The sequence below is a fragment of the Accipiter gentilis genome, chromosome 19, assembly GCF_929443795.1.
Source record: "Accipiter gentilis chromosome 19, bAccGen1.1, whole genome shotgun sequence".
Lineage (NCBI taxonomy): Eukaryota > Metazoa > Chordata > Aves > Accipitriformes > Accipitridae > Astur > Astur gentilis.
Window position 1 is genome coordinate 21,826,069 of NC_064898.1, and position 18,954 is coordinate 21,845,022.

The 18,954-nt window shown below is 39.0% G+C and overlaps 1 protein-coding gene across 2 annotated transcripts in view; it reads right to left on the minus strand.

Moving 5' to 3' along the window:
- Nucleotides 1–18,954, minus strand: part of SYTL2 (synaptotagmin like 2) — a 62,995-nt gene that overhangs the window by 23,645 nt on the left and 20,396 nt on the right. The window contains exons 1-5 of one of the 2 annotated variants that reach the window (XM_049823167.1): nt 13,780–13,839; nt 10,688–10,836; nt 7,430–7,562; nt 1,112–1,184; nt 429–528 (exon numbers count right to left, since the gene is read on the minus strand). In XM_049823167.1, the coding sequence (XP_049679124.1) occupies nt 429–528; nt 1,112–1,184; nt 7,430–7,562; nt 10,688–10,793 (412 nt within the window). In that variant the 5' untranslated portion in view covers nt 10,794–10,836; nt 13,780–13,839. Of the gene's footprint in view, nt 1–428; nt 529–1,111; nt 1,185–7,429; nt 7,563–10,687; nt 10,837–13,779; nt 13,840–18,954 lie in introns of those variants that run through there. The other variant, XM_049823165.1, reaches the window with a different exon arrangement.

Consider the following 18,954-nt stretch of genomic DNA (forward strand, 5'->3'; position numbering starts at 1 on the left):
GGGAGGATTCGAAAATGAACAGGACTGAGAAAACAAAGGAAAAAAATAAAGATCAAAGAGTTAGGCTTATCTTGAGCGAATAACAGCAATGACTGGAAGGTCATAAAGACAGCTATGCCAAATTCAAGGAAATTCCTCTGTTCTCTTAACAGCAATTCAGGACAAACAGCCCTCTCGCATGCAGTGCTTAATACTGACTAGAACTGTGAGTAAAATGAAAGGAAGCAAAACCCATTTACTCACATAAACAGCCATTTCCTGAGTATATTCACATTTTACATGGGGTTTACAATGAACTAGTTGATAACTCCAAGTAGTTAAGATAAAACAGGTTTTGATATCTTACAAAAAGAAGCAATGAAAGTAAAAATAATTTCCATATAAACCCCCAAGAAATTCACAGTCATATGCTAAATAAGTATATTTACCCTCCTTTGATAGCTGAGGTAGAGTGGCTGGTCTGTTTTCTGATTCACCACTGTTCAAGTTATCACCTGATGCAGTGGAATTAAATGGATTTCTCCTTTGCTAAAAAAAATAAAAGGAATGAACATTATAATTGCAGTCAAATTGTTAAATCAGTACAATCTTCACAAAATAAATGAAAGTGTAGTGATTTCCTCTGCCTCACTACCCCGTCAAAGAGTCTGAAAGCATGCTTCTTAAATTGGATACAAGACAAAAAACCTAAACAATATGAACCAGTGAAGTATCAAAAGTGCTAGTGATAGCCTCATCTTGTTCTTTTTGAAGTCACCAACAGCAGAGATAAACCACCACTTAAAGACACTTGAAAATCCCAGTTGTTGCAAGTTAAATAATTTTCTCTGATTCTGTGACTTTAGAGATATTGGAATGCAGCAGGACAGTTCTTTTCAGTGGCTGAAGAGGTTGGAAATAATGTCAAGCACAGACAGCCACTGATGATAGCTGTAACAGCACTTCAGCGCTGAACTTTTAGCAGTTTCCATTATCTCCCTCCAAAACAAAAAATACTCATTTTTTCCAACTTATTCTTTCTTCCTCAAATCTTTATTCATCTTTACCACTGAAGCAAAGAAACACACAAAATGTAAAAGAAAACTTCTGCTATATTCAATACCAGTCATACCTTTACTGGTGAGACTGCTGCCTTCATAGGTCTTTCCTCTGGTTTGTCTAACATAGAGATTATTGTTTTAGAACTGCAAAGAAAAAGCATATAACAACTTCAACAAACAGGTCATTACTTTAAGCCTTTTTGAAAAAGCAAAACAAAGATTCATTCATACATACTCAAATATAATCTCTTGGCAGTTTTCTAGTTAGCCTGTTCTTATCAGATTTAGAAGCAAACCTCCTATCCATAGCAAGGAGATATTCTTGCAGCTTTGTTTCCTTGCAAAAATTTATTTGCTTGTTAGTGAATTCAATACAACTTCTACTTGGCATGACAGAAACCATATTTTTGATATCTTTTAGATTTTTGAGAAAGCTTTATATAATCATAGCCATTCTCTAAACAATATCGGTGTTGCTGTCTCCATCCTTGTCCTACATGTATACCTCTAGAACTGAAATCAAAGTGGAGGAAAGTGCAAAACTCTATTTTTATCAGATTTTAGTGAAGTATCCAAGTCAAAAAAAAAAAAAAAAAAAATTAAAAATATCAGAGGAACCCCATCGGATGGGGCAAAGATGTGACATGCCACAGATGACAACACATCCCCTCAGAGGTGCAGCTTATAAAGCTATTCTTTCAATTAAGATCTATGAAATCTGTGGTTTGATAGCATAAGAAAGCTAAGTTGTTACTTGTGATTCTGATTAAGTATGTCCCAGGTAAGGAGGAATTAAAACAGCTAGAAGAGACAGCTCCTACATTATTTCATCTGTTTGCAGAATGATGCAAGGGTTTTTTTCAAAACAATTTGATTTTTATAATTTGAGTTTATCTAAACATCTCAGATACGAAAAAGCATTTGGTTTTTGAAGATGGAAGTTAGATGTGGATTTAAATATGGTCTTCATATAACAACCACATTCAGTATCTTAACTTTATATAGAAAATGCTGGCATTAACCAGCTTACATGCTTATGATTCTGGGGATGGGGGAAACAGTACAAGGCAGGAAAGATGAATATTCTCCAGGTAGGAAATATGACCTCAGGCTAGGAAGAAAAGCAACTCCTATGTTTTTTCCAATATAGCTGTGCAATGAGATTCCAATACTAAATATTTCTTTGGTCAACTATCTTTGGTATGGGTGAAAAGACTTTCAGATATTGATTTGTAAGTAGCAGAGCCAGGAGACAACACTTTTGAGGGCAGATGTGGTATCTCAGGACAAGAAAACAGCTTCCAGCTCTCATCAAATTTCAGTTTCAAACAGGAGTTGCCTCCTCACATGGACAACGAATTCTCCAACCACTTAACCAGCAACAGTCTGCCCTGCTGCAAGGAGAACAACTTTCCCATCTTCTCCAGGGTGCAGTACAGCTAACCTCAAAGTTTAGAAAAAAAGTCTGGCAGCCACCCTTGAGAGGCTACCGGCCTCTGGACTGCTAAGTGTCTCTGAGAAGTGACATCACTCCCATTTTACAGGTGGAGAAACATCATTATGGAGAAGATAAGATGATACAGTAATGAGCAGCCTGAACATAAGGCTAGGAAAAAAATACCAGTTGTAATCTGAACTATAAACTTCTATATCTCTTCCTTGCTCTTTTGGTTCAACACTACCTTTAAGAAATATACCACCATGCATAGTGATATAAACTTAAGGTATGAGCTGATCTAGAAATGGAAACTATCTCATGGGTGAAAAAATAAACTGTTCTTATATTTCAAGACTAACTGCAGGACCCTCTTATTGGCACACACCAGGTGTAACAGATTGTTATTGTTCTTTTTATTCTTCTCTGATCCTAAATAAACCCCCCAATTTTCTAGTTCTCAAAGAGCTCAATATTGCGACTTTTATTAATTTATTTTCAAAAAATATCATTCCACATTACAGTTTTTAACCTTAGTTCTAATATTTTATTTTTTTTATAAAGGCTGAAAATACATATATTTAAAGAAACTTTGTTCTGCTGAACTGGAGTTTATGTGCTTGCTTTCAGAAGCACTGGAGTTTGTGGTTTTGTTTTTATGAGCACCTGTGTGTTCCTGAACTTTGTGTCTCATCTACAACATCTACTACCCGACAGGACAAACATGCTGCTTTTTTTTTTTTTTTTTTTTTTTTTTTTTAAGGTCTAGGTCATGAATGCTTCAACCTTTCGCTCATTTTAAACAAGAAAAATACTGTTATGTACCCTGGGCTGCAAGAAACTGCTAAGATATTCTTCAGTCTGCAGTTTTTACAGGTGGGGAGGTAGCTTTAAGTCTCATTGAACACACACACACACAATCCCACATTTTAATGCAATGCTACTTCAGAGTTACCATAGAATAATTAAAGAGTTGTTAAATTGGCACTACATGCTGAAACCCCTGCTCTAAACACATAAAGTAGAGAAAAAACCACACCCAGGATCCTATAACTAAGTCTGAAAATACGAGTCTACTCTCAACCCATACAGATGGGAAAACTGAACAAACAGTTTCCAGATATGCTGTATTCACAAGGCTAATCAACGAAAGTGTATGAAGCCAAAGTGATAAACACACCTAGATTAAAAAATTCCTGCACTGCAACTCAGCAAAGTGCTGAGAACCACAACGAAGGCCCAAATTCCACGCAGACTGGACAGCACTGGACAGGAACCAAGGGGCAACAAGGCAAAGGCAGGAGCAAAGCTGGAGAAAGGGGTTATAGATTTCCAGGCATTGTCAATACAATCTACTCAGAAACGGCCTCCTGTTCAAAAACATAAGCTTTCCTGGGCTCATCCTGAAGGGCAGAGAATCTGGTGTGAGTAAAGTTAGTGTGATTTAACAGTACTCCATAAAAATGTCTTTTCTGGAATAATAGGGGTGCTGGGATACCTAGATAAGTTACATGGATTTTAAGAATTAGGGCTTTTGTGCAAATTTTCACCTTGCAGAACTCTAGGACCCACACCTGTTACCTGTTCAATGTAGACTAAGAATATTTTATAGCCTAAGGAAGAAAACAACCTACAAGTCGTAATTTGAAATATAAAACTCCTTTAACATTACCCTTTTTTAAGAGTCTACATATAGACAGATGGTATCACTGAACAGAGGTAATATTGACAGTCTGAGTCACCCTATGAAAACTCATTCTGTGCAAGGTTACACCTTCAAAAACACTTCACGCACCTGGCCTGTAAAGGCTCTGGTATGCAAGGAAAGTACCACAGTGATATAACGCCCAAGAAAAAAATTGTTCATAGTTCCATTACTGAATTTAGATATTTGGGGTATGGGGATGAAGATCACTATGCTAATTTTAAGAATATAGTTGTGGGCTGATTTCTGTTCCACCTTATATATCAGCACCCTGACTCAACAGCAGTTCAGATCTACCAGAACTGAACTTTCTTCACATTCAGTAAGAATTGTTTGGGTTTAAGAATAAGATCCAGAACAAAAAGAGTCTGGGTAATTTGTCATCACATATCTTCTGGTCCCAATCCTCAGGTTAGCAGCCGTTCAGTTTATGCAAAGCTTGCAAGCCAGTGCTGGCCTGAAGCCTACTCTTAGAGGAAGAAGGAGAAAAAAGACCCAAAACCCTAAAACCCACAACTCCCACAAACCTACCCTTAAAGTAGCACTTCAAAAAGTCTTAAAAGTCTGAGTCCTTGAACCATGTGTAGCATTTGGACACTAGCAGCTGTGAACTCACCTTATACAATCCTAAACTCCAGAATGATACTCTGTTTCACCCTCTTAGATCTAACCCTGTTGAGACTATGCATTGCAAGGGGAAAAGTCTATTAATTCCTCACAGCTCTGCTATCCTAACAGCCAAATTAAATGTCTGCAGTGTCCAGGTTTTCCATTCCCACCCCAACTGGTGGGATTATTGCTTCTCCAGCACTGTGTTTCCCCTCAATTCTGGATCAGCTGCTGCCATTAGAGACAGGCCCACAGTCATGTCAGACCATTTTCTTTCAAAGTCTAGTATCAAGAGAACAGAAAGGAGGGGTATTTTAAAAACACATGGCTCCTCCTGCAATTTCCCACATGCAATGTTGTATAGACTAATCTCAGTCATAGTGAAATAAACCCATACTGAAATCACAGGCAATTAATTGCACAGTCCTGCCATGTTTGCTTGCTTCAGCTTTTGACATTTTAGAAGCAAATAATCTGAGACATCTAATCAAGTATTTATGCAAAGTAAATGCAAGTAAGCACCCAGCCCACATCTTGTAGATCACTTCCCAAGGTCCACTTCTAACCATCTCTCAAATCCTGGACTGTGTGAGTTTGCTTTAGAGGGAAGATCTTGAGCTATTGGTGAGAGTATGAGCACACATGAACAAGGCATGCATGCTGATTAATTTCTGGCACAAGTTGGAGCAAAGGGCAGGAGAGGGTCCTGGACAATAGTTATCAAGCTTCACATGGCTATGGCCTGAAATAAGTCAGCAAATCACCTCAAGTTAAAGACCACTATCAAGTTGGTCATGTTCCAAACAATTGTCTACACGTTCTTAAACCTCGTTATGTTATATATTTTCAAAAAGACTGCCCTGGCAGTTTATGAAATGTATTACTCTATCAATCACACACAATTTGTGGAGTTGTAATGGTAAGAATAACATTATAAGGCTGTACTTTTAAAGTACCATCTTTTCCTGATGTGCAAAATGACATGCAAAATATTCTAAAAGATATATTAAACAGCAGCATGTCTTGTGCTATCCATAAAGAAATAACCCCATAAAAATCTCCTAAAGGTAAAAGCCTCCTGTAAAAAAACCTATAGTCAGTAACCACTAAGTGTCAGCATTATCAGCCAGCTTGGGGGTGCAGGGGGAAGCAAAGATCTTTCTTGTGATAAGCAACCTTTATCATCCTTACTGTGCAACTTCATTTTTTGGGAAGTCTGTAACAAAGTAGTTTATTTGACCTTTTTCAGCATGATTTCAGATGCGGGTAAGACAAATACTCCCTTGAGTTCACTGATAATGATGTGTAAAGGGTAAGACAGACCAGTAATGCAAGCCAGAGTTGTTAAGACTTACACCAACCTTTGGTGCCATTCATCGCCAACATGCATGCCCAGTTTGCAGACCACGAAAGTGAAAGATTCAACTGCTACTAGATACTGTACAAATGCATAGTAAGAGACAAGCCTTGCTGCAAAGAAAAAACAGATGACATACAGAGAAGGACTTAGACAAGAAAGTGAAAGGTTACAGAGCTTATCAATGGCGCAACCAGAAGTAAAACAGTCGTCCTGAGAAGTAACTCTAGCTCTTGTTCACTGAAAGCACAAACAATAGCTATTTGTGTTACACGCTGGTTCTTGTTTCCTTAATGGTATTGAGGAATCTGGCCATTCAAAGACATTTCATTTCCACCTGCTGTCACCCTAGCTGAGATCAGCACTTTCCTTTTCAAATGCAGGCTTTTTGAAAGCTTTTCACACAGCCAATGCATTACTACATGTAGGTATTTTAAAGAGAAGACATGTCCCTCTCTCGGAAGTCAACTCAGGATATTTCAAAGCAAAATGGAGCTGTTTGGGATGTTTACAGACTTGAGATAGAGTGATTTTACACAAAATCCTCTATAGTTCAGAAACTATTTATCATCCAACTTTCCTGCAACAACTATAGCCATTCAGGCATATCCAAGCTGATTGTCTTGCCTTACTCTGAGTGGTAGCCTCTCCCTTCCAGAAAGACATTTATTTTTCTTGGTAGAATCTGACTTACTTTCTGCAAGTATCCAAAGATTCTGGTTCTTTCCACCTGAAATACATTTGGTCTCCTTAAAAAGTCTCAGAGGTCTTAAACTGTACACCCAAAAATCTCGAAAATTCTAAAGCACAATTTCTCAGTGTCTGATTCTTCTTATGATCCAAGCTTAAAATTCAGGCTGAATCAATAGTCTGATCTCATTAAGTGACTGAATGAAGAGATGCAGAGGTTATTGTCCCCCTGTTACTAACTGCAGAGGACTGATCATGGCCAAGCATTCTAACCAGAAAGTCCTGGTCTCGCTTCTGGGAGCCAGACTAAACTGTGGCATGAGAACATGCGTGGGACCATTCTATACACCATTGACAACTTTTTACTTGAAGAGGTAAACCAAAGATTGTTCTGCATTTGAATACAGAACAATTAACAATGCACGACTATTTGTCAACCTTTCACATGCACAGATTCCTTGGGTGATTCTGAGGAAACATTTGATGACCTTTGAAATGAAAGGCAAGTACAATATTTTGGATGGAACTTACAGCTCACAAGTTTCACCAGCCCTAATATATACATACGAAGTGTGATTAAACAGACAGCTTACCTTGAACCAGATTTCAGTTCTTCTTCTGGATGTTCCACAATGCCATGTAGTTCTGGCGGCACGAAGACTTCTTTATTAACATTGCTCACCCAGCTGTTCTTTGCTTTGTTTGATTTGTTCTGACTCACTTCAGCTAAAACATGAAACAAGAATATTGTTGTCTCCCAGGTGTTCATACAGGATTTCTTAAGAAACAAATAAAAGTATTTGCATTCAGTCTTACAGCTATTTCAAAAGTCCACTATACTTTATTTTTTTACAGAAGCAGAACTGGTGCCTTCTGAAGAATAATTTTTTACACCTACTTTAGACCTTAAAGTGATCCTAAATGGAGAAGTTTTCTACAACAGCCCTGGTAAAGACTGATCCTGTAGTTCTTGCAGCTAGACAAACATTGAAAATTCAGCCTTGGTGTCCTGACGAAACAAAAGCAATTAAACCACAAGAAACTGAAAATATATTTAAGTTCAGTTAATCAAATCAATTATTCCCTTCCTACAGCAGTAAACTGGAAGTTGGTCGTAATTCTGATTTAAGCAGGTGGCTAATCCTTTATGGATAGAATTAGCACAAGAAGTTAAGACGACAAGTATAAAAAACCCCAACCAAACAAAAAGAAACAAAAAGCCCTACCTCATTCAGCAAATGCAAATACATTTGCATTTCTTTTTGGGCTGGGACAGAATCCTATTATGATAACCCCCTTCAGAGTCAAAACATTAATTTACATTATTTCCTCTACTGCTTTTTGCACTCCTCCAACAGTTTAGAAATTAAGAATTTCTTAGTATGCAAAAATAAGCAAAATTTTTATTCTCACTTTTGCTATCCATAACTGCAAGCAAAAATATCTTCACATCTAACGAGTTATTGAAACCAAGCAATTGCACAGTGTTCTGAATGAACCAGTATGCCACTTTGTTCAAGTCATAAGATTGGGAGTAATTAACCTTCCTTTAAGATAATATGGCTTTAAGTACTTTCCTTTAAGTTACTGCAAAATTTAGCTAGAATTTTACAGCTGATTTTCATAACTTTCAAGTCCAAAACCAGCCAAACCCACAAACATGCTGCACTAGCCACCTGTGAATTTTTGCATTCTTTTCCATTTCAGGCCTTTTCTTGTTAACTTAAAAACCCAAAACCATCACACAGTAATCTCAAACTGACTTAACTGCCATTATCCAAACTAATCTCTGGGAATATAGGAATTTAGAAGGTGTAACATTGCAGGATTAGACACAGGAAAACAAGGCTAAATTGTAGTTACAAAACCTATAAAAAGTAGCAAGCTGTAGTCCATCCACAGTATTGGGAGAAGTACCTTCCTTGCTTCCCTAGCACACAGCAAAATCCCTTAACAGAACTTAAAAAAATAAAGACTGCAAATTTCAGTACAATCTGGTAAGAATAATAAGAGTCTTGCCCTTCTAAGTCAAAAGGACTTAGTAGAACTAGAGGAGATTAAGAGGGGATGAGGGTCAATTTCTCTAAGAAAAAGACCACTTTCTGTACAAAGAATGACAAAATAGACCAGGACACTTCAGATTAGAAAGTCAGATGCTGAAAGATTTATAATAGAAGTCTATAAAATCCTATATACTATATTATATATGGTTTTGTGAATTTAGATCAACTGCTCACTTTCATGGAATCATTTAGGTTGGAAAAGACCTTCAAGATCATTGAGTCCAACCATCAACCATGCCCACTAAACCATGTCCTGAAGTGCCTTGTCTACGTGCTTTTTAAATACCTCCAGGGATGGTGGCCCAACCACTTCCTTGGGCAGCCTGTTCCAATGCCTGACAACCCTTTCAGTAAAGAAATTTCTCCTAATATCCAATCTAAACCTCCCCTGCCACAACTTCAGGCCATTTCCTCTCATCCTATCTCCAGCCACCTGACAGAAGAGACCAGCACCACCTCACTACAACCCCCTTCAGGTAGTAGTAGAGAGTGATCAGGTCTCCCCTCAGCCTCCTTTTCTCCAGGCTAAACAACCCCAGCTCCCTCAGCCGCTCCTCATAAGACTTGTGCTCCAGGTCCCTCACCAACTTGGTTGCTCTTCTCTGGACACACTCCAGCACCTCAATATCTTTCCTGTAGTGAGGGGGCCAAAACTGAACACAGTACTCAAGGTGTGGTCTCACCTTTCTCTCCCAGGGATAATGTTAATGGTGATCAGTTCAAAACCAGAAAAAGAAATGGTCGCTTCTGATGTGGAAAACCTTAATTTTAAAATGCCTTGAGACAGGACATGGTGAATGTTAAAGAGGCATGGCCTTAAAGAACTTCTTGAACAAATTAATGGGGAAAAAAATAAGCCAGAAATACTGGCTCTATTTCAAAAAAGCCTGAGGTGCAATTGGCTGCAGGCTGGTCCTGGCCTTGGAACTCACACATGCTGCCAGGCACTCTCAGAGGCAGAGTGCTGGGGAGACGAGCTTTTGTTCAGGTCCAGTAGTACAGCTCTTATGTTGTCTTTTGTTTTGTTTCTCTCCAGACAAAACATTATATTTACTTCTGATGTTCAACACAATGCATTATCTTCCCACTTTCTGATTTTTTTAAAATAAGAATTTCAGAATATAATATTTTTTATCATGTGAGCACTAAGCTTGTCAACATTACTCAGTTTACACACAATATACTACTACCTATCTGTACTACTAAACTAATGTCTGCAACTGTTACCTGGTACATGAACACAGCTGGCTTTAACAAATATTTCTACTATTTAGGTGGGGGCATTTAAAGTTAACATGGACACGCTTTGCCAGTTCTAGCTGCCAGAGCTCCCAGCACATATATTTCAGTAGTTATAACCCCTCAGGTAGGCTTATGATGCCTACCATTACACCTCAGAGGTCTCAAAGTGAGCACCCAAAATCTTGGAAAACCATACTAAAGAGCAATTTCCTCAATCTCTGATTCTTTGCACATTCCAGGGTAGCTCACAGGGCCTCAAAAATGGAAATGAGAATGCTGTCCAAGAGTGCAGAGGGCTTTTAGTCATACATATATGCACAAGCCAGTCTCTCCCCTTAGCAGTCATCACACAGAATTTTGTCTTTAATACATAGCATTGGGGGAGAGGAAAGCTTACACTGTAAACTGTACGGGAAATCTCTTTTTTGCATCATTTTCTGCTTGTAGAAATACCAATGTTCTTCTTGTATTTCACAGGCAACAGTGTCTGAGGTTAGTTAAGTAAGAGCCAGCCTTTCCAAAATAAAATACAAACCAAATGCTTACCAAGAGTGACAGGCTTCCGGCGCATGGACGCTCTAATAATATCTGCTCCATGTATCTTATCTCTGTGCCTCTTTGACTTTGCTTCATAAAACCACTGCCCACTCATATTCTTTAGCTGAACATCATCTTTGACTTTTTCTGGTAAATGCCTGAGGAAGAGAAAAATGAGTGAGATACACACAAAATCTACTTACCTGTGTGAACAGAATAAAAGTCAGATTTTTGTTGTTGTTGTTTTGGGGAAGGGAGTTGTTATTTTCATCTTCTGACCTATAACTCCCCTTATTTAATTATGAGGGATGACAATGAGCTGGGGAGGGAGGACCCTCAGCCCCATTACCCTCAGAGCATTAGCTGAAGTAATTCTTCAAAAAAACCCACCACCACCACCAACAACAAAAAAACCCAAACAAACAACCCCCCAACTTTGCTATGATAAACTCTGGAGCAGAGACAGCCCTGGGAAAGCCTCTGGTAACTGCAGATCTTGACTTCTTGCCTCCAGAGGCCATTTTCCAAGGTTAAAATTGAGATAAGCTAGCAGGGCAGCATAAGAAATCTGGGCAAAAATTAAGTCCATGACAGTTTTGGCACTCAGAAGATGCTTTTTCAGACTGTTCACATGGCACTATTTTTATGCACACATTCCAAAAATTGCATTGTAAAGATGGTGCCGTTTTTTCCATAGGTTGCACAAAACCCCTTATATGAATACAATGGGTTACAAAGGCAGACAGCATCAAATGGAAGAAACAAAAAAAATAAATTTTTACAGTTTATTAACCTACGTGTATCCATTACATAAACTGCACCCACTGTAAATACCATGAAGCAAATTTTTAATAATTTGATCTCAGGCTTCAGGGTCACCCTGCTTTTATGAAGCACACTTCAACAGAATAAGGAGTTGCTGTGTGCAGTTTGAAAGGTTGTTTTCTTTCCTCTTTAGGTGTCTAACACATTAGGCATACACTTATACATGGCCTGGAGACTAACCTGCAGACCAGGAAAGTTACTACACAGATTTAGAGAGTACTTAATCAAAAAAGTCAAGTCAGGCTTCATCTGCCTTCTCCATTTATGTCCTTGCCTTCAGCAAACAAGCTAATAACAGAGCCCAAGGGAGAACTCAAAACAAATCTACTTACTCAGAGACTTTAAGGCTAAACACAGTCCACATTTCTATCTTCCACAAGCCTGATGGCCAATCATAGAATGGTTTGGGTTGGAAGGGACCTTTAAAGGTCATCTAGTCCAACCCCAAGGAGGTTCCTGCCAGTTTTATATTGTTCATGAGTTTAGGAGAAGGAACTTCTAGTGCAATCAAGTAGCTATGATGACAGTCCTTTTATTATAGGTTCCAGATTTGACTGTCAAGTACAGACAACCATTCACAGCAGAGAAAGGACACTGAGCCAATCCCAACTCCCACACTAAGATAGACCATTCTCACCTATCACTCAACTTCTTCATCTTTGTATGGCCAGAAATGAAAAAGCTTATTTGAATGCACCAACTATATTAGAATACCTAAACTTCTTTTTGAAAGTACTGTCAACAGCCAGTCCCTCCAGGGTGTGTAAACAACTTCTCTGTCTCAAATTAGCTACACATGGTTGAGACTGCCAGGAGTTGAGGTCACCATCGGCATTTTTTAATGCCAAGATTCAACAGTCCATAGCATTACTGGGCCATTTAAAATTTGGCCTTCTCTCTTGCCTATAACTCTGTGCTTTTCTAAGAGCCAAAATATGCACTTTACATATTCTGCAGATCTTCCAAGTTGGAACAGGAACACAGCAGTAGCTTCCCTCTGTCCTCAAGCAAATATATTAACTCAGGTATGAGCCAACTCCTCATTGCTCAGCCAGTTTATGAACACAGCCAGTATGAAGGGTAGAAATAGGGCACGCAAGAACTTCTTATACAGGTGTTTGCGTCTCCCTTTCACCTTCTTTCCCATGTGTTATTTGTCTTCTCAGAAGAGATTCTCCTTAGGGCTAGGGACTGGCTTTTCAGCTATTTGTGCAGCCTGCAGGGCAGCTGACCCCAGCTAGAGCTTCAGGGCAGTATGACAACACATGGCAAAGGAGGTTCTCTAGTGGGAAGGTACTGAGTCACAGGCCAAGTATTCAGTGCCCTCACCCTGTTTGATCCAACCCTTCTGCCCCAGACACCGCTCACTCCTTTTTGCCTTTGTATTCAACCACTAAAATTAGGGTGTGGTAGGAGAGCTGTACAGATCAGCTCAGACCGATAAACCACTGTAGAAGAGGTCAGGATCCCAGGCCTCTCAGCTGTATCAGCCTACTTGCTTGTTGGGACTCTCAGATCTGTGAGCAATTAGCATAACCTAAGCAGGACAGAGTCATGGATTTGTCATGGCTCTAGAATCACTAAATGTCACCTATGGCCAATGCAGTTGTCACTTTGACTGGAAGTGAATGTCAGGCACCTTGCTCCCAGCCCTGGCTTGCTGCCTGTGGAAGTTAGTATACTTAACTCCACCAGCTCAACAAGCCTTCTAGGCTTTAGGAGATAATTATGCTGGCTAACAAAGGTATAAACATGCTCCCAATTTACTCAGTACTTCCTTTACAAATGGCTTGTCTGGCTGACAGGGCTTGTATGGTAAGAAGTGACAGAAGCTCACAGCAGCTGACTTAAACTACTCCTTTTGCCTTCCCTTCTCACCTTGATAGCACTTGACCTTTGTTAGCTTCGCTTACTCATCTCTTCAGAAGAAGTACTTAGCCTCTCAGTCCCATCTTTTGAGGAACTAAGAGCCACATAAATACTAAGAGTTATTCCCAGGCTTTCCCCAGTCACAAATAAAGAAGCAGATTTCCATTATCAAAAAGACAATTAGTTCTAGGTCTTTGCAGGGAAAAAAATCTTTTAAGAAGCCTGCATTTGCCAACACATCATAGACTTGTTGCAGAAACAGCTGCTGAGGTTACAAATCGGAATTTTTTACAATGCTACCTGAATTCTCAAGCTCTGCTATGAGCCAGCCTTAGCAGTAATATTAAACTGCTTGCACTATGAGGGCCTGTTTCACTGCTAGGCATTAGATTTAGATTGTGGTTTACCATGAAAGGAATTGTGGAGAAATCAGACTGTAGCCATGTTTTTCCACTGCTACGTACACCTCCCAGCACACCACAACAGGATCAGAAGCCAACAGTTGATTCTGCACCAGCTCCCCAGTCAACAGAAAGGCTAACCAAGTTGTCGTTACATTATTTTCCTCTTGGTGACCGAAGAACTAGTAGGCTTCCAGAGTAAGATTCAGATTGCAGGCTCAGTTGCCAAGTTTGCAACTAGAAGAAAATGCAATAACAGCTTTACATATGATATAAGCATGTATTCTGAAGTCAGTGGTCTGTTAAAATGCCAGTTAGCCTATGTTGCAGTCTTCAAAGTGAAACAGCCTCAAGTTATAAAAAAGCTAGTGCCTTTTTCTTCTACAGGAACATTGAATTCAACAAAATTAAGGTACATAGTTAAAAGGAATTCACTCTAAAATCCACTTTTAAAATAAGCCTGAGTTCTCCCATTACTTAATATGATTTTTCCACTATGCCTAGGTGAAATATTTTTGATGGCAAGATGACAAATTTCTCATCCCACTCAGTATTAAGTACATGCAGAATTACATTGAATGGGCATACAAAGCAACTGTCTGGCACTCTGCAGGCAAACAAAAAAAATCTACACATGTATTAATTTGGTTGTTTCTCCACACCTCCAGAATATCTGATAGTGGGCTAAATCACATGGTACCACTGTAAGGCAGGAAATCTGCTCTGATATAATCAGTCCCTGTCTACCTTCCTATCAGCAAATACAGAATGGTTTAGCTTATGCTTTGTAGGCTTGTGTAATAGTTCATTGCATGTTAGGGCAAAGTGATAATGATTTCTGCTTCTTTTTTTGTAAAAACAGTATCTAGCAATACATACCTGTATCTAAAACTTCAGCTACACCTCCTCAGTGTCTCTTAACTCCTTCCCCTGTACCCCTCTTATATCTACACACACGTATTACAAACCACCACAGAATTTGCAAGATGTGACAATTGACATTTTAATAACTTCTTTTATTGCCTTATTCCTCTATCGACAGCTTAAACTGAGCTTTTTCGGACAGGAGAGTCTGTGTGGTGCCAGCACATTTTGGGAGTTCTTGTGGCAAACTAAGAAGCATTTAAATCAGAGTCTATGGCTCAAAGAGACAGATTCATTAGTGTCTCACACACCCTGTTCTGAACATATGAAAACAGCATCCCAGTGACTGGTGGCAAAATAAAGGCTTTTAAAAGCCTGATATCTTAGCTACAAATTCAATTCTAAAACCTCCCTCCTGCAAATGAAATACCAAATGAGTGGAGAAGGTAGATGGAGAGAGACTTTCGAGGAATTTACCCTCAATTCTATTTGTTGCAAGCATAACAATAAACCCCAAACCAACAAAAAGATGACAAATTATTTAAGTTCTGGCTCACCTTCCAAACATAGACAAGATAAACTTTTTGTAGTATCACTCAAGCAAGAACAGGTGTAAAAGGATATTAGACCAGGCATAAGTGTCAAAATTGCTGATTAGATTTTTTTTTTCTTCTTTGAGAGTGGAAAACAACCATAAAAGGTTTACAAGGCAAACGGAATAATTGTTTAAACATTCCACTTTGCATGAGCATGCCTCTTTAGTCTGCACATATCTAGATAAGGCATAGGAAAAAAGTCTGTTCTGGCATTTGTTACAGAGATACACCCAAAACGTTTGTAATGGGCCGTCCCAAGTTGGGAATATGGATTATTACTTTTGCATGGTAGCTGCACACACATGATTTTAATAAAAATCAGTTACTATTTGATTGTTTTTTAAGCAATAAAGCAGTATCATTTTATACTGGTTGAGGGCTATACTAGGAAGAATAAAGCAAACCAATGGGTTTATGCAACCTTTCCCCATCCTTGTCATCATGATACCTCATCAGCAACACCTCTTTAATTCTTGCCTTTGGGGTCTCTTTGGATAGTGAGGTTTTGGGTAGGTACTAGGTGGAGACATGAGAAAAAGGCAATCTTGTTCTGTTTCTAGTCATGCACATTCTTCCATTTTATGCCTATTCAGAAGTCTGGGTGTGTTAGGTCTACTAACAATACCCTGATGAATTAATCTCAGCTGGTATCTTGCTTTTGGATCCTTGGAGAACTAACTAGGCTGTAGTCAGCACAAGTCTTGATGACTAACAAGACAAACTGACATTTATTCTGAAGTCAGAATGGAAGACAGACACATCCAGCCCTGGAGCATTAGAATGAATGAGTTACATGCTTGTAGGTGTGAGACAAGGCAATTGATTTTGGAGACGAAGAAGTGAAAGCAGGCAGCCCCGTTGCCCATTGAAATATGGTATCCACAAGAATCTGGAACCAAAACTACAATCCCAACCTCTGTGCTGAGCAAGTGTCTGTGAAACACACTGACCAGGTTAACCCTGCTATACATCATTTCTCTCCTAGAAGACGGCCACACGTGAGACATCAGACTGCCATGTTGTCCCCCTATTTCATTTAAACCATATAAACATTCTGCACTGAAGATGAAGTCCTTCATTTTTATATGCTTTTCTACTATGTCACCGACAGTTAGCACTCCAACTTTTTCTCCTATTAGTAGTTGCACTGTCAAATCTGTCAAATTTGAAGTAAGCTTCATTTTACAAGTAATATGTTATAAATCATGTAATTAGATACTCTGTAGGCAAACATACAGAATATGTAAATTTGTTTAGGCATTCCTTACTACATGGAAACTTAACATTATTCCATTCAGGAAATCTATAGCAAGACTGTTGAGGTTACAGAATACAGGAGGTAGGAGCCTTTCAAGGTCTGTCAGCCTTCACAGTTTCTATTACCTTCCACTTGTTTCATTTCTCTAACAGCTTTCCACTGTTTAGTTTGTCTGCTTGTTTTAAAGGATTTGCATAGAGGCTCCCCAATGGCCTCCCCTCCTTCTTCATACATAACCCAAGTAAACCTGACATGTTAAAAAAAAAAAAAGAAAAAAGAAAAAAAAAAAAAGAAAAAAACAAGCAAAACACCCAAGCAAACAACAAAGCCTTCACAATGAAGGGACAGCTATCCTGTCACAATACACCTTTGGTATTAGAGTCAGCCTGGACAGCAGTACAGGACGATCTGAATCTGGGGAGGAGAGTTTCCTAGAAAGTATGTGCATTCGCTCACAGGTTCTGCTTAAACACAGTGTTCCCAGTACTTTAAGCTTTAAAAATAGGTGTATAAAGCAGAAAACCAGCCCTGATCAAATGACAACCCAGAGGACACATACAAGCAACTGTAAGTGAGCAGAAGAGCCTGCATGATAGCTTTCTTCATACTGCCAGTAAGGGCATCTCCAAGAAATTCATGCTGTGCTAAAGAATAGGTTGCATTTTAGGATTGCATGCAAACTACAAATCAAGACTAATCTACTCTGAAGACAAAAGCTTCAATTTGGCACACAATAACACAACACAGTCCCAGGTACAAGCACGTGATAGGTCTTACCAAGACCATTTTTGTACTGTAGGGAAAACCATACTTACTGAGGGAGTACTCAATTTGGAGGTTAAAAAACTTTATTAGTATCCACTTTTTCCCTTAAGCACACTCTTCTACCATACAAAATAAGCTCCATCCACCCTGCTCCACTAGCTGTTCCAAACAAGCATCATCCAGTCAAATAATCCACCTGCTACTAGTAGACCAGTTAGCAATCAATATTGGGAAGAAAAGGTATCAGCCCAGTTACCAGTATAGTCCAATGCCATGTCTGTTACCAAGAGCAGTAAGTAGGGTCACTTCCTTAACTCCAGTTAAGAGGTCTCACCAGATTAACATGAGAACAGTTCTGCTTTTCTTACTGGCTCTTCACAAGGAGGGCTGAGACCAAGGTAGTTCACTGTTACCTTGCTCTGATGAACCTGGCAGAAAACATATAGAGGATGCAAAAAAGCTTTCCGGAGGATATATACTCCCTTATTTTTTTGTTTGTCTAGTGACAAATGAAGACTTAGGCAAAAAAAAAGGAGTTTGCTCAGAATAGGGTGGGTTTGTTTTGCTTTGTTTTTTTTTGTTGTTGGGGTTTTTTTGTTTGGGTGGGGTTTTTTAAATATACCTCTGGAGAGCAACAACCAGCGTCCCCACCAAACCCACAGTCATTCTTATGTCAGTTGGGTTTGTTAAAAAGGATAAATAATGGCATGCACATTTGCTAGAGAATGAAATTGCTCTACTTCCTGAACAGTCACTGCATTTGGAAAGCCACATTTGGTGCTAAGCAACATCCATAAGGGGGAATTAATCCAGAAGACATGAGCTTATCCTTTTCCACGTGGACAGGTGCATCTTACAGCCCAAAGAGGAACATTCTCATCTGGGTGTATTTAGGTACTTACATATGTGAGAAATCAGCAACTGTGAGTGTGAGTGCCACTTGATACTTTGATTACTGCCAAATATCTCAGAAATCCTGCCCCATAAACATGTTAAACCAAGCATTTTTAAAAAAATAAAATCTTTTTTAAACTGCTAAAGCTAAAAAAGGAAAAAAAAAATATAGACCGAGTTTCATTTATTTGAAAAAAGCTTGTTGCTGAATTGCCATGCTGGATCCCCTCTGTCTTTGGCAATGGGAAATGCCTCTGAGATGCTTTCATGTCATGCAACCACTACACAAAGCCAAGCAAAGGGAGGAAGAAAAGTATGGGCAGCAGGCAAGCATAGTCTTATCCCCAAGCTCCTTTGAGGGAGCACTCCAGGTTGTTCACAGTGTAATGGGGCTTTCTCCCCCAGCGTATCTGCCCAGCTAGAAAGAAATCAGTCAACTAAGGGCACGAGGTAAGAGTTTACAGGATGTTCCCAATTTGGCTGAAGGCAAGCAATCTCCAAGCACACATTCTCATGTATACACTTATGACCATAAGCACCTTATACTTACTAACAAGTAAGCCTGTTAAAAGTTAATCAGAAGTTCTGGGTACGACCACTAGACACAGGTATATGACTTCAGAACTAGTTATAAAGATAGCATGAGTTTCAATTAATAACAATTAATTTCTATTTCTCCTATAATATGTCTGAGCAGATTGTGAGAGCAGATTCTGTTTAACAAAAGGAGATACTAAGATCTAGCTGAAAATTCAAATTGAGAAAGAGTTCAAGCCACCTAATTCTTAGTCTCTTAAAATAAAT